The sequence below is a fragment of the Harpia harpyja genome, chromosome 21, assembly GCF_026419915.1.
Source record: "Harpia harpyja isolate bHarHar1 chromosome 21, bHarHar1 primary haplotype, whole genome shotgun sequence".
NCBI lineage: Eukaryota > Metazoa > Chordata > Aves > Accipitriformes > Accipitridae > Harpia > Harpia harpyja.
This window is the reverse complement of record NC_068960.1, coordinates 17,988,017-18,007,499: the sequence shown is the minus strand read 5'-3', so window position 1 is coordinate 18,007,499 and position 19,483 is coordinate 17,988,017. Positions and strand designations below refer to the sequence as shown.

The 19,483-nt window shown below is 41.7% G+C and overlaps 1 protein-coding gene across 7 annotated transcripts in view; it reads right to left on the bottom strand.

Moving 5' to 3' along the window:
• XPO6 (exportin 6) overlaps positions 1–19,483 on the bottom strand; it is a 55,796-nt gene that overhangs the window by 14,179 nt on the left and 22,134 nt on the right. For 3 of the 7 annotated variants that reach the window (XM_052772849.1, XM_052772852.1, XM_052772855.1), the window contains exons 5-13: positions 17,258–17,417; positions 16,768–16,845; positions 10,857–11,310; positions 10,717–10,746; positions 7,280–7,406; positions 6,379–6,488; positions 3,926–4,034; positions 3,042–3,134; positions 691–760 (exon numbers count right to left, since the gene is read on the bottom strand). In XM_052772849.1, coding sequence (XP_052628809.1) covers positions 691–760; positions 3,042–3,134; positions 3,926–4,034; positions 6,379–6,488; positions 7,280–7,406; positions 10,717–10,746; positions 10,857–11,310; positions 16,768–16,845; positions 17,258–17,417 — 1,231 coding nt within the window. The remainder of the gene's footprint in view (positions 1–690; positions 761–3,041; positions 3,135–3,925; positions 4,035–6,378; positions 6,489–7,279; positions 7,407–10,716; positions 10,747–10,856; positions 11,311–16,767; positions 16,846–17,257; positions 17,418–19,483) is intronic. The other 4 variants (XM_052772851.1, XM_052772853.1, XM_052772850.1 and 1 more) reach the window with 3 other exon arrangements.

Here is a 19,483-nt window from a genome sequence, read left to right as displayed (position 1 = left end):
CAGTATTGAATATGTAACAGATTCCTCTACTGGTCATACCAAAAAACTTGAATATAACCTTAGCCACAACCTTCCCCCATACAGATCTCACTACTACTACTTTCCTTATTTCTCAGCAAGGAGCAACAAAGCTACGCTCATGCTTTTTATTCAGTTGAGAGCACTGGTATCTTTGTAAACTACTTTATACATGAAGGCTCCCGAAATGCCAGCTGGATAAGGCTTCAGAAACTGCTACTACATCCTAAATACTTCATCTTCTCATTGATTCACAATGGTTTTAATTCAAGCCTAAATAAAAATGTTCCTATAGTGGACAACTTCACACCAGATTTGAGCCCAAAGCAAACAGGAGCGCAACCTTTTCTTGAAATAAATTTTAGTTGGAGGAAAAAAGTAACCATTATCCATCCATGTTAGTGTAGTATTTGATGCTGCATACCTGTTCTTAACACATACAGTATCTTCATTTCAAGTACTAGAACAAGGGAAGAACCACCCAATAAAAACAATAAATCACTTTATTAGATTTTTGTCTGCTATTGGAGTTTAACTACTGAGCCATTAGACACCACAAGTATTCAGATCCTCAAGAGAATACGGAAGCAGCGACACCAAAGCAGGTCTAGAGTGTTTTTGCAATCAGCTATTCAAAGAGTGAGGACCACAGTGCTGGGTGGTGGTTGTTACCTGTTCCTGAAGTGACCACAAACTGCTGGAGTCCCAGATACACTTCCAAGTTATCCTGCAGAACTGGAAACTAGAAGAGACAAGAAACGAGCACGATTTTGGGGCTTGGCAGACAGTTAACAGCCTACTACTGATCACTCTGTTAGAGCATAGTTTTCTTCTTTCTCCCTAGCACCTTCAAAAAGACATTTGGAGAAAAGGCAAGTTGCTTGTTCTGGGCTGATCCTGCATGCCACAGCTTCTCATGTCTTGACAGCTGTCATGAAAACAACAAAGATCACCACTCTGGTGTCATAGCTCCCCTTTCCCAGAAATACCAGCAATCAGCCTAGTAAGATAATGGTCTGACAAGTGTAAGTGATGGCACAGCATGCCACCTCTGAATATACAGATGGATGTATAATCCAGACCAAACAGAGCAGAGGAAAGGCAGAGCCTGGAGCGCAGGAAGCCTGCGTGGCATCCACCTCACCCATAAGTATCAGTGTCTCAAAATGCAGCTACCAAAATATTATTCAAAGAATTTGAGTTCAGTGCCTCTGTAACAGAGTACAGGAGGGAAGTACTGCAGTGCTTTGCCGGTGAGCTGAAGCCCCATGGGGAAAACAGCCAAGGAAGCAAACACCACAGTTGTCATGCATCCTGGTCTGGGAACAAAGCATTAGCCTAACTCCATCATTCAGGACTGACAGCAAACATGCCTGATCCTGGTGATACTTCAGCTGAGCAACAGGTTACGCTACCATGGGGGAGCGTATTGTGCACACAGACTAGGAAGCCTTCTAAGCAGCTTTCAGCCAGCCAAGGTACTTCAGTGATCTGTATTAAGAAATTATTTGTGCTGTACCTGAATGCACTTGTACACATACAGGACAAAATTGCACACTAACCTTTTCCTTGTAGGCATCCCATCAGAAAGAGTATTTTCCAACCCTTTCAGTCTGGCATAGTTCTACTTAATTTCTATTGGCAAAAGTCACCACATTTGAGGTGGTTGGTTTTATCAAAGTTCACTCATCCATCAGCAGAAGGAACTGCAGCCTTTCATTGTCCACCATGGGACACAGTAATGGCAGCTGCTGTACACTCTTTTAATTTGCTACTGATAGACTAGCCACTGCGTTCAACAGCACTGCAGACTACTGTGAAAAGCACGTGAAACTGCTTGAGCATCTCCCAGATTATCCAGTAAACAAAAATGAACTAATGCAGGGCTCAAGAAAGCACTGACTATCAAGTTTCTAACATGCTGTGCCTAATTAACAGTTGAGTGTCTTTGTATAACTGCAGGAGAACTATTAAAAAAAAAAACCAGATAGTCTTCCTCATGTTAATGTGTTACCTTAAGGAAGCCACATGCTCTTCACCATATGACCCATATGCTCACTGAAACAGCTGCTCCATTTGTTTGCCTCTTGCTGACTCATGCTGTGCCACCACACTGCAGAGCAACTTCTACTTTTGTATAAGGACTATTTTGTTCACTACTTCAGAGTTTCTGGTAATAGGCTTCTAGTGCTTAGCTCAGCCAGAATGGTTTTTAAATAAAAATATAAATTAAAAAAGCAGTTCAGGTCAGGCATCTTCTGCCTCTGCAGCAGCTCAATTTTCTCTGCTTCTTGGGAATATGGTTCAGAGGTCTAGGTCTGCAGTGTCTCCAGCAGAATTAACAGACTTGCTTTGAGATACCACTACCATTACTTGCCTTTCTTCTCACCCAGCAAAAAGGCACTAACTACTCTGAATTTTGGACTCCACTGGCTTACACCTTGAGATCTTCTCCTCAAAAACCATTATAATGCTACAAACCCAGACAACTTTTATACCACTGATTCTAGCAACAGCACTGGCACTAGCTGGAGAGAAGCACTTATCCGTGTTTATTGGATATAATTCCCAATTGTCCGAGGCACTCTCTTCAGCATTTATATCTAGCCTTTCATTTAAACAAAGATTTCACTCTCCTTAAAACCCCAGTAACAACACTCTCGTCTGCCCAATTCACAGCACTGCCTCCTAATATAAAGGCCAAGATAAACAGCAATGAAGGATTGATTGCTGCCAAATATTTACACTTTGAGAGATGGGAATTTCTAAAGAGCTTAGTGTCCAGGAGTAGGACTCTGATGCTCACTGAAGTACTCTCTTCAAAACACACCACGAAATCTGGCAAAGCCAAAAAACCCAAGTTTTTTTTCCTTCAATTTCTGGTCTCCCCTTGCCAAGGTTTTGCATCCAAAACCAAATCTCCCTACTTTTTTGGCACTGTGGCCTCTATCAAACAGAGTGCAACAAACTCCAGCAGTTGGTGCTCATTTCACATTGCACTTTTGGTCTGGATAACTACTTACTAGTGTGGAGAAGGCATGAGTTGGCAAGAGCTCCATGACTTTTGCAACCACTTCCAAGCTCTGGCGCAAGTACCGCTGCCACTCGGTCTGCTGCTATGGGAAGAAACACTAAGGTAAGCACAGCACTTCCAGAGGGAAACAGATGGCTTTTTGTAGACTAGTAGGTCTTAATTGATGTTTGGGACTAGCTAGCTCCTTTCCAGAGCTTGGCTTTTCCAGACACCCAGATACCGAAGAGATACTGCTCTTATGATTCTCATATGCTGCTAGACACCTGATGGAGGATAATTTTGCCAACCCATGCTTTGGGCATGTGTGCATATGCTTCCCTGGAGTGATAAGGCACAAACATTCACTCCTAAAGCACAGTTACTGCTCAGATAACAAGCATCCGTTATGCAGAACAACCTGCCCTTCCAGTGCTCTGGCCTCATCCATTTTGGCCACTTACTCCACTTTTACATTAATCAGTATTGAGATGATGTTTACCAATATGAACTTAGGAGAAATAAGCTTAAACGAACGCACCAATAACATATACAGCTTAAAGCTTTTGTCTCAGATATTTCAGCATTTACATTCCAAAGCAACCACACACAGACACCTAATGCCACTGATAATCAAAACATAAGCATCTATATTTTTTCCCCCCATAAGAACCAAGTTAAAAAAAAGTCATATCTTTTCAGTGTGACTTCAAGTACATTTTTGTCAAAAGCATTTCATACTGCTTTAAACCTCAAACCCCACACCGAATGGAGTGAAGAAGCAGCTGCCTAGCTTGTACTTCGAACTACAAGCTCTGGGAAAGACATTCCAGGTGTTACCAGTGCAAGAGTTAACATCTGGACCTGCAGCTGTCCTTGTTTAACACTGCTCCTTACATCATCATCCAGTGTCTCGTCATCCAGCTCCTCCAGCTGTGCCTGGTTATACCTGAACTGGATTCGATTCAACACCTCTGTCAGCAACAGAACCAAGGCGTCTTCGTACCTATGACCATGAAGAAGACAGAGCAAGAGTTTGATAAAACAATTCTGCAGAGATTGCTGTGCCCACAGCCCTTTCAGCAAAGGCGATATGTAAAACAGATGACAGTTTAAAGTGGGCCACTGAAAAGAGCCTGCAGCACAGCTTTACAGGTTTGTTGAGGAAACACCAAGCAGACCCTGGGCTTACGAATATAATGTAATTTCAGGTGAAAAGGTACCTGCAAGGAAAGAACTTTGGTAATACCTGATATTCCTCTACCTCTGAAAGGGAAAGGGAGAACTGTTAGCAACAGAAGCTGCCCAAGAGTTCAAAACAGGAAAGGTAGGAGTGGCTTGCCAGGAATAATAGCAGACATACATGAACAGGAGGCACCAAGGGCCAAGTTGCTTAAGCTGCTCCTCGGCAGCCTGTCTGGTGCTGCCTTTTGGGCAGTGAATGAGGAACAGATGAAACAGGGCAGAGTTACTGCTGCCTACCTGAAAAGGGGGCCTCCCCTGAGGCTATTTGTTCTGCTATCTTCTTTCCCTACACTGTTGGCAAAAGAATTCAGGCCCTTGTCCTCTGAAACAAAGCCAGCACTTTTTCCACTTGTACTGTAACACTAAATGCATGTCACTGAAAGATATCTTTTTGCCTCTCAGAGCTATGAAGCTGGTACAAAGCACAGAAGACCCTCCTCATTGATCACCTAAGAATAATGCCAAGTTGCAAAATTAGCACAGAGCCACCTGAGCATGCAATCATTCCTGGTGACACAATGCCAAAGTTTGGGGATTTCAAGGGGCTTTGGTTTGATTGTTTTGAAAACCTCCTTTCTCAAAGCAGCTGGGCTCTGATGCAAGAAGTCATGCTCTTTTCTAGGTGAGATCAGGTTGGAAAATTAGGCATTAGCATATACTAACAGATACTCAGAGCATGATGCAATCTAAGTGTCAGACTAGTCAGCTGTGTCACTAGCTAAGCAGCTGAAAGCTCTCTGTGCAAGGTGGCTGAATCACCATCTTTTCCACAATCAGCTGACATAACTCTGGATTCAGCAATTTATCCACTAGTAAAAGTTGTAATGTGTATAAAATGCAAAGTTTAGAAACCACAGAACAGGAAATTTCATTTGTGCTCCTGTGGTGTAACCACTCCCAGACTGTCAAACTGCAGCATTCACACATCTGAGAGTGCATAGGAAGCTGTAGCTGTCGAAGTTGTCACTAAGGACAGGTAGTTCTGACAAAATAGTACAAACTTCAGCCACTTATATGCTTTTTGTATTTTATAGTCTGACATATCTCCTAGAGATAGCTATTGTTTGTTTCAATTTTCTCCATAACAAACTATTTGACACAAAGATAACACATATTACATGCACATTAGCCAGATGAAGAGGAGCAGAATGCCAAGGCAGAGTTCAACAGCATTAGGCAGAGAGCAGCAAGTTAGGAACAAATCATGATGAAGTTCAAATGCAAATACCTACTACTTGAGAAATTAAAAAAACACAGTTCCCATGCTGAAAGGAAGACAGCTGTCTGGCGTAAGCTAGTTCCACGTTTGTTCTTTGTGGTTATGATGCCATGCTGTCTTTCAAAAACCAACCACTTATATTTAGTGTGCTTAAGGGAAAGAAGCTTCTTTCTGCATTTAATAGAACATGATATGGCACAAGTCGTGGCACTTTTAAGCCTCCAAAACTTGAACAAGATACCAGTATATTCACCAGATTTTTAAAGTGGCAGCAAAGGGATTTTTATCAAAAGAGGGCCACCCATTTCAGGATACAGCACCTACAAAGGAAGAGCTGCCAATGACTGTTGCAATTGATACACACAACTAGCATCAGAGGTAAGCAAGTGGAACTTTAACTTCCAAACACAGTCTCATCAATATTTCTCAGAAACACATCCTCCATTTACACAGGAATTTTAAAATCCTAATTAAATAAAATTTTTTTCCTTAATTCATTAATTAGTTGTATGAGCTGTGTGAACACTTACTAGGCAACTTACTCCGTGGTCTCCTCCCCTAATACGTGCTAAAATGTGCTCTAAGAACCATAACACATTTTAGCAAATTTATTTTAGACTACAAAGCTTTCTTCCTCTGGCTGCTGAGTTCACACCAACATATGTAAGTGACAGTTTTTCTACCTTAACTTGCTCAGTTTGAATTCTTTTGAATGACTGTGAAACATTGACGTTTACACTGTTCATACTTTACTATTTCAGAAAAAGAAAGGACTCGATCACATGTGAAGTTGAAGTAAGCAATAGCTTATTTCTCACAGTCCTTCCACGGTGACCATGAAGTCTCTTTGCAGCTGTCACATCCTGACAGCTTCCCAACTGCTTACCTGTTGAGTACTGCTTCTTTGTCTGCAAGACGACTTTTAATTTTGCTAGTCAGATAGTCCAAGAAGAGCGTCCAGATGTCTAAGCAAGAAAAGTAACCTTCATGGGTAGGCTGAAATACACCAAAATTCACAATTAATATCGCAAGCTATCGCAAGGCTGATTTCACACAATGAAAATACAAGTTAGCAGCCACTTCAATCCATGGGAAGAACTTCTTGCTTTATTGAAAAATTTCTAGGAGGTCACTGGAGAGATTTATAGCTGTCAAAAGATGAGCAAGAGCTTTTGCACAAGGGTGGGAAGCCAGGAATTACAAGGCTGGTCTCAGCATTAACCCATCTCACGTGGCTTGCTGCATCACCTTCTAGCATTTTATAGATCTGCTTCCTTGTCATTATTCACATGTGGGGGTAAAAAGGGCTGAGTTGCATTGTGACAGCTTCTACAGCAGGGTTTTGTTTTGGTTTTGGGTTTGTTTTTTTTTTGTAATACTAAAACTAAAAGTTACAAGGAAAGCCTCAGATACAGTAAAAGCAGCAGACTGAGGAGAAAGAAAAGCATCCCCAAACACAAAACAAGCAAGCTAGAGAGATTTTTCCAGATAACATTGTCCATTCCAAGGACTAGCAAAAAAATGAAAGCAGAAGCAAAGTTAAACACCAGACAAGTTGTTCTTGCAAGGTAACTACATGTGACCCCTGTCTCCAACTAAATCCAAGAGCATATTAAACCATTTCCAAGTCCTCAGCACTACTGGGGAAGTGCCAGTAAGACAAGTTAACTGCTTTTTTGTGGGCTAACTTTAAGTATCAGCTTCACTGGGGAAAACAAGCTAGCCCTGCCATACAAGACAACAGAACAGAGAACAGACAGAGGAAAACCAATGTCACAGGGCTGTACCTGATGAAAAGTGTATTTGAACAACAATGCCAGAAATTCAACCACAGGGAACTGGGAGTAGGATTCAATTCTTCGTAGGTGGACGCTCACAAAGAGACGGAGAAAATCCGTAAACTTCTCAATGTAGCTACAAGGGAAAGGAGAAAACACAACTGAGAAAACATGAAAGATGCCACAAGGGAAAGCAATTTCATCGAAATAGTGATAAAATTCACTCAAAATCCTTTCATTAAAAAGAAAGTTACAATTAACAGCCAGTAGAACAATTAAAATATAAAGCCCTGCAACAATTACCTACAGGACGGGCAACCCTTCATTCCATTAATACCTGAAACAGCAGAAAAGACAGTCTAGTCAAAAGCAACTTTAATACTCAGATAAATGTAATTGAGTTCAACCAGGCCTGTAAATAAGCACGATCCTCCCCCACCCTAGAGAAATAATTTAATAGCAAGGGTTGTCTTACTGATGTAGATAAGATTAGTGAAATAAACTGTACCACTGTGGAATTCAGCTGGAAGCAAGAAGTTAATGCAGGAGTTAGCAATACACGTGTTAAATTTACACGAGACAGTGGGAGAGCCATGGAGTTGAGAGCTGGAAAGGACAGTTTCTTCTGCAGTGCAGATCAACTATCCAAACGTTTCTGAACTGAGCCCAGGCTTTTGTGACTGAATTAGACTATAAAGATAAGTCTTCCGCCAAAGCACGGGACTACTCAATGCTTGGGACTGTACAAAGTGAAGGTCCAAAAAGAAGCCTGCTACCAAAATTTCAGGGAGTCCAGCAAGAGCATGACCTCAGTGCAAGCCCTGGGGGTCTCGAGTACGCAGCTGGGGAAAAATTACAAAGACCACAGTGGGGTAAACTTTTATTGGGGCATAAGAACACACCCTGCACAACATGAGCTTCATCAAGATTAGAAATCATCTTCATATCTATCTATACAGAAAAGAGTTAAATACTCCATCAGGTCACAGGACCAATGCATTGCAGCATCATACACAAACAGGAAGAGCTCCAGCAATCCAATGGCAAGGCTGTGTGCAGAGAAGTCCATCCTTCCTACATTGCAAGAGCTCACTTCAAGTTTTTCTTTTAAATAAAAAGTTAGGCTTAGCAGAGTTTCAGACATGCACGAACAGTCTGGTTTTACTGTACTGCCTTGCTCTTCTCTTCTGCAAAATGGTTGGGGTTTTTTTGGGGGTGGGGGGGGGTGGGGCGGGACCTCACTCTAATGAAAATTCACTCAAGACCAGAAGCACTGCCAGCTAACAAAGAGCTGCAGCACTGTTGGTTATTATAAGCCTACAAAACCACACAATACTTTGAATATGCAAAAAGATTAAATTTCCTTTTTATTTGGCACTGTCTACTTGACAAGAGATCTCTAAACATACCTGATCATGGATCAAACACTTCAAAAGTAAAGCTAGCAAAAAAATAAAGAGTCCAGACCCAAACACCTCCTTCATTCTTTTAATTTTTATTTTCAAAAGGGGCTCTGATCTGAGACCAGTCAAATTCTTACTTGGCCCCTAGCTCTGCCAGCCCCAAAGCCCCTTCTGCAACCACTGAGCCATTGCTCAGAACCTTACTAGCCATTTCCCATATTTTGGGATCTTCAAGCTAAAGCCAAACACAAATAAAGCAAAAGACAGTTCAAGCTTACTCTTTTTCTGGACTAATTTGGCAGTACCAACTGTTCACAACCACACTGATTTTGTAACAGAAAAAAAATAACCAGCACCATGAGAGGAAGGGAAGGAACAGACCTAGGGCAGGCAGTTTGTGAAGACAGCAATCTACAGAAGTTAGTTTCTTCAGTGCCAATTTTGTTCAGGATTTTTTTTAGTCCAAGCCAAGATGACACTTTCATGCATTTAGTTTTGGACATAAAAGTATAGCTATGCCCTTAAGTGACAAAAGGAAAATCCTCGCATCCTTTTCCACAGAGAGGACAGAGCCAGCTCTGAGAAAGCTCCACTCCAGAAGCCAGCTAGATTTTTCCAGTCTCCAGAATATCTTAGTTACATCCGTATTTGAGACCTTAGCAATGAATAAAGAGGGGTCTCACAATTACAGGCACCAAAAATCTCTGTGGCTAACGTGTAAGCAGTAGAACATAACAATATGGCAACACCATCTCTGTGAAGGCCAACGCAGCTACAGACCTTCCACAGCCTTGCCAGTGAAGGCTGCTTGCTGATGTTTTCCGTAAAAGAAAGAAAAAAGTTAAACAAGGGATTGTGGGTTTCCAGGAGAGCTTTTCTGAAATCCAGAGTGTAACTCCTGGCTCTCTGTGCCCATATCTTGTATGCAAAGGTGGCAGATTTCTACATGTCTTATTTCTAGGAAGTGAGTGATACTGAAGTCAGAGCAAGTTAGTAAAAAAATGAGCAAGTAGAATTCACTGTTAATCGGAAGTTATGATTAATCTAGATTTACCATCCCAAAGTTATATATGTATCTAAAGGTATGGAAAAAGGGAATTTTACAGAAGAAACATGCAAGTTCTCTCTACAAATGGACCCACAGTTTTTTTCCTAAATTCCTTTTTTTCCTCTTAGGTGGATATAAAAAACAACAAAAAAACCCCCAAAAGGTCAAAAGCCTTGCTGCTGCACCTGGGAACAGAAATTTTATACAGCACCAGAAATTTATTTCCACCATCATGTATCTGTAGCAAGATACTGAGCAGATTCGCACAGTTGCAAACTATTTGCCAACATAGTCTGCCAGCCTTCCCATGGCAGCAGGCCTGCAACGAGAGGCAGCATCAAGTCATCACCTCTTCCACCACCCTGCCAACACATGGATTCAACCATTCAACAGCAAGTCAAGTATCACTTTCTCTCCTACAAGTAGGAATATCCGATATGAAATAGTTGAGCTGTCTTAGGCAACAAGGATGGTAGTAACTTTCCAGAAAATGACAATACGCAGCCTCCCAAGATGCTGCCACTTCCCTGCTGCCTCCAGTCAAGCATGCCAGAGAGCCTCTGTGGTGGAGCCATTCACCGCTGCTGTGAATGGAGTTCCCCAAGCTGTCTTTTAGTGGTGTTTAAAAAAGTAAAAATAAAAAAAGCAATCAGAAATCATCACATCTCCACGAAGGGCAGGTAACTACTTTATTTTCTTTCAAGTCATGACTTGCAGAATATCTACCCACTCTTTGTATGTTTGAGTTTAAGCAGAGAAGGCAGATACCAACCAGGAAAGGGAATACTGCAATGCCTTTACCTCACTGAGCCTCTTCTGTTTTCTGTTACAACTGAATGAAGGGCAGGTTCAGCTCTTGTGCCACCTCAGACCTGCAGTCAAACAGTAACGAACGGGGGAAAGGGGAGGAAGAGGACAGGAAAGAATACAAACCTGTGCCACCACGGTCCCTTAGCACTCAGCCCCTTATCAGAACCTTACCTGTGGCCACCTACCTTTCTGCCTGTCTCCCCCAGCACAGTACTCTGAAAAAAAGGCGATTAGACACACCATGCATGACCGCAAAATAATACAGACAGTCCTTTAGAAAGCAAGAGGCCCTAGCACAGCTACTTAGCTGTTTGGTTGCTCTTACCTTTCATCCAGTTCCTCTAGCCGGCTCTTCACCGTATGGGCGTTATTCTCCTTGGTAATCTTCTGCAGGAGGTAGAAAGTCTGCTGGAACATCCGTAGCAAATACTCTTCGAACTCCATAGGCACGCAGTTCTTAGACATCAGTTCATTGATGCAAGACATAGCCAAGACGCCAAGTCGGCCACGCTCCTGTCCCAACACCGAGTTCTGGCTGCTGCCGTTGACAGAACACATCTTCCGAACACGGGTGTCGCAGCCAAAGCGAGCAAAGTGGAAAATGGTGGTGAGGAGTGATGGGGTGATACTAGTAGACAAAGGGATCCAGCTGAAGAGGTGTGCCAGGCACTCCAGTGCCAGGGAACATATATATTCACTTTCTGTATCAAGGATGGGAATTGGCTGGTTCAATAATTTGGCTGCATTGGGACTCTGCAACAGGCTACTTAACAGGTCACCTAGGAAACAAAGCACACATCTGCATTATAAATCAGGACAACTACCTTCAAATGGTACAACTGCCAGCCCTTCCTATAAAGGAAAAGCCATCAGAGCCTCTGGTGTTCAGCAAGTTAGCATACAAAGATTTGTCCGGGATGAACTAGCAATTTTTGTATTCAGGAATTTTCTGAAGTTTTGTCAGATCAAGCGAAAGTTTAAGCAGCAGCTTCACACAGCCCTTCTAGCCTTACTGGGAAGCACACTCACACAGTGTTTTGGAAAACAGCAATGCCATGAGGTGTATTTTAGGAATTTATTATAAAATTCACTCCCCTCACAAGGTCGAGCATCCTTGATGTAAGCTTGCACAAGTTCTGGCACATCCACATTACACTGAACCTTGGCAGAGTTGCTTCTGCTTGCACATGAGTTTGTGGATGACTTAAGAGCAGATGTTCTGAGTCAGACCAAAAAGCCTACTTAGTGCAGTACCTTTTCTCAGTGACCAAAAGCCCACAGCAGGCACAGATCACATTCCCCAGCCTCCAACCACTCACATTACAAAGGTTTCCAGAGCCAGGTGGGGTCTGAAGAATTCTGCACAGCCTCAGGCTTTATCTTCCATGACTTTATCCGGTCTCCAGCTGAAGCCACATAAACTTAATATTTGCAACATCCTGTGACAGAGTTCCACAGCTTAACTATACATTGTGTAAAGATGGTTTTTGTTTGGGGCATGTCAGCTGTTAGTTTCATTTCCTACCTCCTGTACCCAAACAGGGAAGAGAAATTATCTCTCTCCATTCACCTTCTACATGTCACTGAACAGGTTTCTATTGCAGCTCCTCACTCTCAATTTCTTTGAGAGAATGAAGAGTTCTACTTTTCTTGTTACTTACATGGAAGTCATTCAATACCCTCAATCATCTTCACTGCCCTTCTACAAAGCTTTCATTTCTACTCTACACCTATTGATATAGGAAGACCAGAACTGCAGCCACTATTAAAGGTGTGGATGAACCTTAAATTCCATACAGCACCATAGCAGATATCCATTTTTGACTCCTACCAATCTGAAATTTTTGTAGAATGATCTGGTGTAATTCTCAGAAGTTAATCCTGCATACTGAAGGCGAGTTTGGAGCCCATGATTTGGCATGAGATGAGTACTGCTCTCCCTGTCCAAATGCAGGTTCTACTTATCTGCATTACTGTTTCACCTGCCATTTGGCCAGAGGCATGCAAGATCTTCCTGCAGGTCTTCAGTCATACCTTCTTTCTCACCATTCTGACAGTCTTGGTGCAGTCAGCAACCCTCCTTGTCTCTTTACTGAGCCCTTTTCCCAGGTCTCTAACAAGTATGTCCATGAGCACAGTCCCAAGCAGTATTCCACAGGTGACCTTCCCCCTCATGGCAAGAGGGGACCATTTCCGCTTACCTTTTATATCCTACCTTCTAACCAATTAATCAACAATCCAGAGACTCCCTTATCCCTGATGGCCTTTGCTTTCTCAAAAGCTTTTAGTGAGAAGCCTTGTTGAAAGCTTTATGGAAATCCAAGCAGACACTACCAGCTAGGCTGCCCTTCCCACAGAAGCTGCCCACTAACTCGCAGGCTTCCACAGACCACATGCTGAAAACCTATTCACCTTCCCCAGGTTATTCAATACACTTTCCCCTAAATACAAATAATCTCTTCACCTTTAGAAATCCACAGGCACTTGCTATGTTACAGAATTTAAAAGTTCTCCCCAGAAAATGTGAGTAATTTTTTTTTTGAAAGTGAAATGATCCAACACACTAGCAGCACAAAAATAACAGGTATGATTTACTGAGCTATTTCCAAAGTACTCAAAAGTATGCATGATGAACAGATTCCTCTTATGTCTCCATTTTTCATCAAGATCTATGTCTTACATCACTAAATTCATAACTCCCTGCCATACCTTATTGTTGCTGCTTTCTCCTCGGCAGCAGAAATTTAAGGCATCATGCTACTTCAGCTCAATTTGATAACCCTGCACTTACTCTTAATATTAAAGCAGCCCCCATGGTAACTTTCACAACTATACATATGCTGCAGCAGAAGAGCTGCTTGCGTTGCACTTTTACAGAAGCAGACATGTTGCTTTCAAATGTCCAGTCCAACAAACTCCACAAAAATCAACAAGAATCAAAGATTCTCATCTTTTAATCCATCAACACCAGAAACTGTAAATTAGGTCCCTGTAACTCACAGCATTTGGTCCAAGTGCTTTGCACCCAGTTAAATTACTGAAGCTCAGAGTTTAAGGGATTTGAAGTTAGGTTTTGCATCTATGCAAACAGGTGATAAATTTACAGGACCAGCTGCATTCATGCACAAGGAGAAAACTCTCAGGGAGGGGCTGGGATCAGGCTAGTTCTGCAGAAGTAAGCAACAGCAAACATTTCTGTTACTCATTTGTTTACCATACATGAGTGAATATGCCTAAGGAAGGGATTCATCAAGTAAAGAGCTATAAATCATGCAAAGACAACATTTGGAGGCTGAGAGATTATTGCTGAGTAAATTCTATACTGGTGCAATAACTCAAATGTTTCCCAAGAGAGGACATTACCAGAGTTCCTTTGCTTAAGTGGTATGAGAAATGAGTTTAACATTGTCTTCAAGTGCTATTTAAAAACTATGCAAGACTTGCAAGTAACCATTTCACTCTGCTTCCCTGTGCAAAAAAGGAAGCATAGGTTTTCCAAGTTCCTAAAGAGATTTTGGCTCCGACGGAAGATATTAAACATTTATAGGGACTCTGAAGCTTATTTTGCCTTTTGGAACACCTTTAATGTCACTTGAATGTAAAGAGAAAAAGGTGGTGGCCTCAACTAAGCAACAAAAAAGTTTAAGTGCCACCAGTAAACAGGAATACTTTGCTGCATGAATGAGACTCAAATATAACAATATGTGGGTAAAAAGATTTGGTCAGCTTACAGATTTCACAAATTTTAAGGACAGAGAAACAATTAACACCCCCAGTGCAGAATTTAATGGCAGAGTTGCACTAAACCCAGAGATCAGTGCCTGCAAATAAAGACCAGTAGATGTGCAATGCCACAACTGTCACTCACTACTACTGACTCGTGTGTCCAGCTTTAAGCCCCATAGGTTCTCCATGTTCGCAACCCCATCGGTGCTCTTATTCCATTCTGTGAATCTTTCGACTGATTGTATCACCAAATAGGGACCCAAGGGACATTTGGCTAATAAAGAAAGTGAAGAAAAAGAAAAAGAGTCCTTCACAAAACACAGAAAGTGAGCAAGCAGTGGACAAGAGGGAAGCACTCGGTGCTCTTCCTTTTGGACTTGAAGAACTTGAAGCACAGTCAGTTTTAACATGGAGAGAGTAGTTAAGGCAGAGGACAGAAAAAAAACAACCACAGAGAAAGTTTCAAATAAACAAGTTTGTACAGGCAGGACCCAATGAAATTAAGCCTGAACTTCTGAAAGAACTGTCAGTGTAGTCTTAATCACTAGCAATTATCTTGAAAATATGCTGTGTAAGAAGTTTGTTTGTTTTCCCTGAAAGGGGAGAAAGGAAAGACCCAGAACAGAAATGCAGTGTACTTTCACTTTGAGAAATATGATCTCAAGTCACAAGGTGAATGCACAGGTGGATGAAAAGCTGCCTCAGCACAAGCACCACCCAGTGATTCACCAAGCAACTGAGAGGACATCTCAAACAGGTTTCCACTGACAATCAGCCCAGAATTTGTTCCACTGGTTATTTTTTTTATTACAACTCTAGACAACAAGACAGATTTTCTGGGTTGCATTAATTTAAGTTACTAGCACCTCAGAACAAACCAGTGTTAGTTTTTCCCCAAGATAATTCTGGAACCTGCTGTTCACAGTGCAGTACCCTCTCCTGCAGACATGGCCTTGGACGTGCCTGCATTAACCATCACCCACTAGCATTCACCTGGGCTCACCGAGCAATTCAAGCTGTTTTGTACAAATACAGCATCATTTTTGGCCACTGAGGCACTTGCCACCAACAGCTGATACTAACATAAATGAGCTTTTTACCATGGAAGACCCCAGTCTTACTCAATATCACATCAAAGTACTGAGGCTCTTGCTGCCAGGGTGGGTGAAGCTGGCACTCCTGCCCTCTCCAAGCAGCACGTTCACTCTTGCCAAGTGATACTACAAGTTTTGTTCTTTTCTGTTAATATATTTTTCTCCAAACTTTTGCTAGCTACAGCAAAATCCATACAAACCAAGGCAATATTTCTTCCCATTTAAGTTTGTTTTGTATATAAATATAAAATTGTCTTAAGCTCTTCTACAGGAAAGCAGCACTTGAAATTCTGCTCAAACTTAAATGTGAAAGTTTTACCACTAACCAAAACATTAACAAAAGCTTATCAAGGGCAGCTGTCTTAAACTGACTAGTGCAATCTGCCCACAAGGAAGTAATCTGCAACTCAGTTAACTGTTTGAGGTCCCAAAGACAAGTGAGACAAAGGTACCTGATACAACTGTGTTAACTTACAGAACACACTGCACCAAGCACAACTCGCTATCAGTATGACCCTGGAGAAAGAAATACCAGATCCACAAGTGTTTCATCTTCTCCCTACGCACAACTGGGTATTACAGGTTTCCAGCCCCTAAGCCCTTCTTTTTCCTTGTTAAAAGCAGACAGTGCCAAGATCAGACAACATATTGATTTCACTGCATCATGGTATTTCTTCTTGCTTTGTTTTCCAAGAAGCAGGAACAAAGACACCACAAATGCTTGGGTGAGCTGAGTGTAACAACAACCCATGTTACAGCAAGGCACAAGAGAAACTGGTAGTCATCAAGATCAGTGTTATGTCTGGGATGACCCTATACATCTATCCCTATTTAGCCTTAACAGGGTAAGTGAAATGTGTGCCAAGTACAAGGACATAGAAATATATTCTCTATTTTGAAGGTAACTAAGAAATAGATATGTAAATTAGTTTAGATCAGATAAACACCCCCACAAAAGACCAACAGGAATAGGTAGAAAAAGTTTCACTATATATACACAAAGTCCTAGCCACTTTTTTTTTTTCTTCAGTTAGGGCTTCAGTTTTGCCCCACTCCACTCTGGCTTTTGATGTGCTTACAGCTGAAATTCATAGAGGACAATGCCAACTCACAGACTTTAAGAGCATTTTGCATTGACACTTCAGAAAGCTTTTTGCCATCTGAGGACAACAAGCAGCTATATGTGCACTTTTCAATAAGGTGGCAGTTTCAGTGGGACATCCCCTGCAGTGGAAATTGCTTCTTCGTGTAAGGTTTATCTTTCTGACCAGAAATTTGTTGGCTTATGAAAAGCTCTAGGAAAGGCTTATTACAAGAGGTTAGGAAGGAAGTAATCTATAGAAGGAAGGAATCTATGTCTGATATTGCAAGCTTAAGTACATGGAAATATCATCTTGTGGCTTTAGCCATCCTTACCACTTTCTCCTGAAGTTGGGGATGGTGGTGGAGTGGCAGCAGTAACACTGTGTTTGTCCCAGATGCTCTCCAAAATACCTGGCCAAAGAGATATTTTTCAGAACAGCCTGCTAAAACACAGATTGATCTAACAACCGTACTGGAGACTGCAAGAGAACTTCAGTAGAACACACCTTCAGTGCTTTGACAAGGAGCATTGTCTTCTCTTAGTGAGCCCAAAGAAATTACTAAGTCCTTAAACACACAATCTCAATCCCTCTTCGTAAAAAGGGGGACATACATAGCTGTACAGCTGGTCTGCTATACAAGCTTGTTTCATAGTAAGCTGACCCAAATGCCTAAGGGTAGAGTTGAGTGTTTAAACTGCAGGAGCAGCCACTATATCCCCCACACGTTGCTTCACTGAACCCAGAATGTGCAAGCTTGCTAGCATCTTAGGGATGGTGAAGGAGGACATTTGTTTCAATGCTGCAAGTGCAGTAACTCATACCTGTGAGGAGCCCAAGCACTGTTTGCACCTGGTCTAGGAGCAGCTTGCGTAGCTCTTCTTTCCGGGCTACACTAAGATCTTCCCGTGGACATGCCAGTTCTTCCGAAGTAGTTTTCAACATGATCAGTCCCAGAGGAGTGGTCACAGGAGACTGAATTAACTGAGAGAAAAACACATGAATGCAACATGTGATGACAACATTCTGCAAAGCTATCAACTGACAAACAGGGGTTAGTAACACTGTTAGCAGTTTACAAGTGCTTCAAGACTGAGGGAGTATCAGTTCCCAGAGTTTGGAACGCTGCATGTTGAGGGCAGAGAACTGCAAATATTCGATTTCCTGAGACATTAATCTACGATGTTGCAACAGTTCAAGTACCATGGGAATCCTTGGGGTTTCAAGAGAGCTTTCATAATGTCATTGCACACGTTCTCTGTTCCAGCATGTTTACCAGTAACCGTTTGTTCCTTCTGTTTACTGTCTTCTGCTGACATCATCACTTCTCAGAATTGCCTCAGCACCAGCGGTTTCACCACGTACCAGGGCTGCCACTGCAGCTACGCTCAGGTCGGGAACCTGCACCATCAGCTGAGCAGTTTCCCATTAAAAAGCCCATCCCTTCCCATACAAAGAGCTGCAGCCAACATCGGATGGCACAGAAACACAGTTAAGGGATGCAACCTCTCCTTGTACCTGTATTGCCTCTGAAACTGGAAATCACATTTACCCTAAAAAAAAGTGACTTCCACCACAGACAGAACGTGCAGGAACCAGAGAAATCAATGATTTTTGCCTTCATTAGCCACTGGGATATTAAAGACACATTCAAGTGGGACAAAGTTTGATTTTCAGCTGAAATTCAATGCTACTCTTCTCTGTTGACCTGGAACATCCAATGCAATTTATGCTCTACTCCCTCTGGGAGAAAAAGCCTAAAGCCAAGCACAATTACCACAAGTAATGCTTGAAGTCATAAATTCTCTAACACAGGCTGACCTTGGTCCTAATCTCCTTGACCCACCAAACTGGAGACACACTGAGTTAACACTGCTAAGGCCACACAGTTTGGTGAAATATGTGGGAGAAAAAGCCATTCTAAAAGCTCTTAGTCTAGATGTAAGTCGGCTTTCAGAAAGGAAGCACGATGGCACAGGAACAGACAGCTAAAAAGGAAAATTAAATGAAATACACAACTTGTAAGCTGCAAAGAGACTTAACATCTCCTCTCAGAATATTTTCTGACAATACAGGGAAGTTTAGCAATACCATGCACTGGCACTTCAGTAATGTTAAACAGATTTCACACCTCTAAAGAAGTAGCACTTTCTACGTAAAATTATTGGTTTTGCATAATGACAATACAATAGTCCAAGTTACTTTTCTCCTCCACCCCTCCAATGGTTCAGTAAAAGTTTTAGAGACTACTTAGAGTCCTGGGATACAAGTTAAAGAATCAAACAGTTGCTTCAAATTATCTCACAAGAAAGTCTTGAGAGGACTCATCTGCAACTCTAGAAGCAAGTCATCCTGCTCCTGTGCTCCTCCTCTTTATTTTGAGGTCTTGAAGTTCAGTATTAGTGTTTTTCTTCCACTTTCTCTGAACATTTTTAGAAAGTGTCTGCTATAGAAATTAATTTATGGGAACATTACCCTCTGAAGCTGAGTTCACAGGAAAGTCTTAAGGAAAAACAGATACCCAAAGTGGGCTCTGCAATCACTTAAGATAACTTCCAAAGTGCTCAAAAAGCAAGTAGAGGCTCAGAAACTCAATTGCAGATCCAGGTGAAACAAAAGCCAAAACTGTAAGTGTAGATAGTCGTCTCAGAGTACTTATTGTCAAATTGACAATTCAGGAAAAAATTGCAGCATGTCGAACTACATGATTACAGAAAGCTATTTGAGAAGAGATTACAACAGTTAGTAACAAGCTCTGTATGCCAAGTTAGCTTTTTTTTTTTAACTTTGCAATTAATACTAGATCCATTTGTCTTAACAAATAAACTCCTAACCCTCAGGGACTTTGATTTTTTTTTTTTTTTAAATAACTGCCTTGTGGCTTATCTGTGGGCATAGCTGCACTCAAATCGTGTAATTATGTCAGCAGAAAAAGACTGTGCAGCACTTCAGTTTACACTCAGCTTCTTTAAGCCAATTATGAACAATTTTAAGAGAACTGGAAACAAAGTGCTCGAACCAAAAGAGGAGGTTTGCACTAGCCTAGTTCG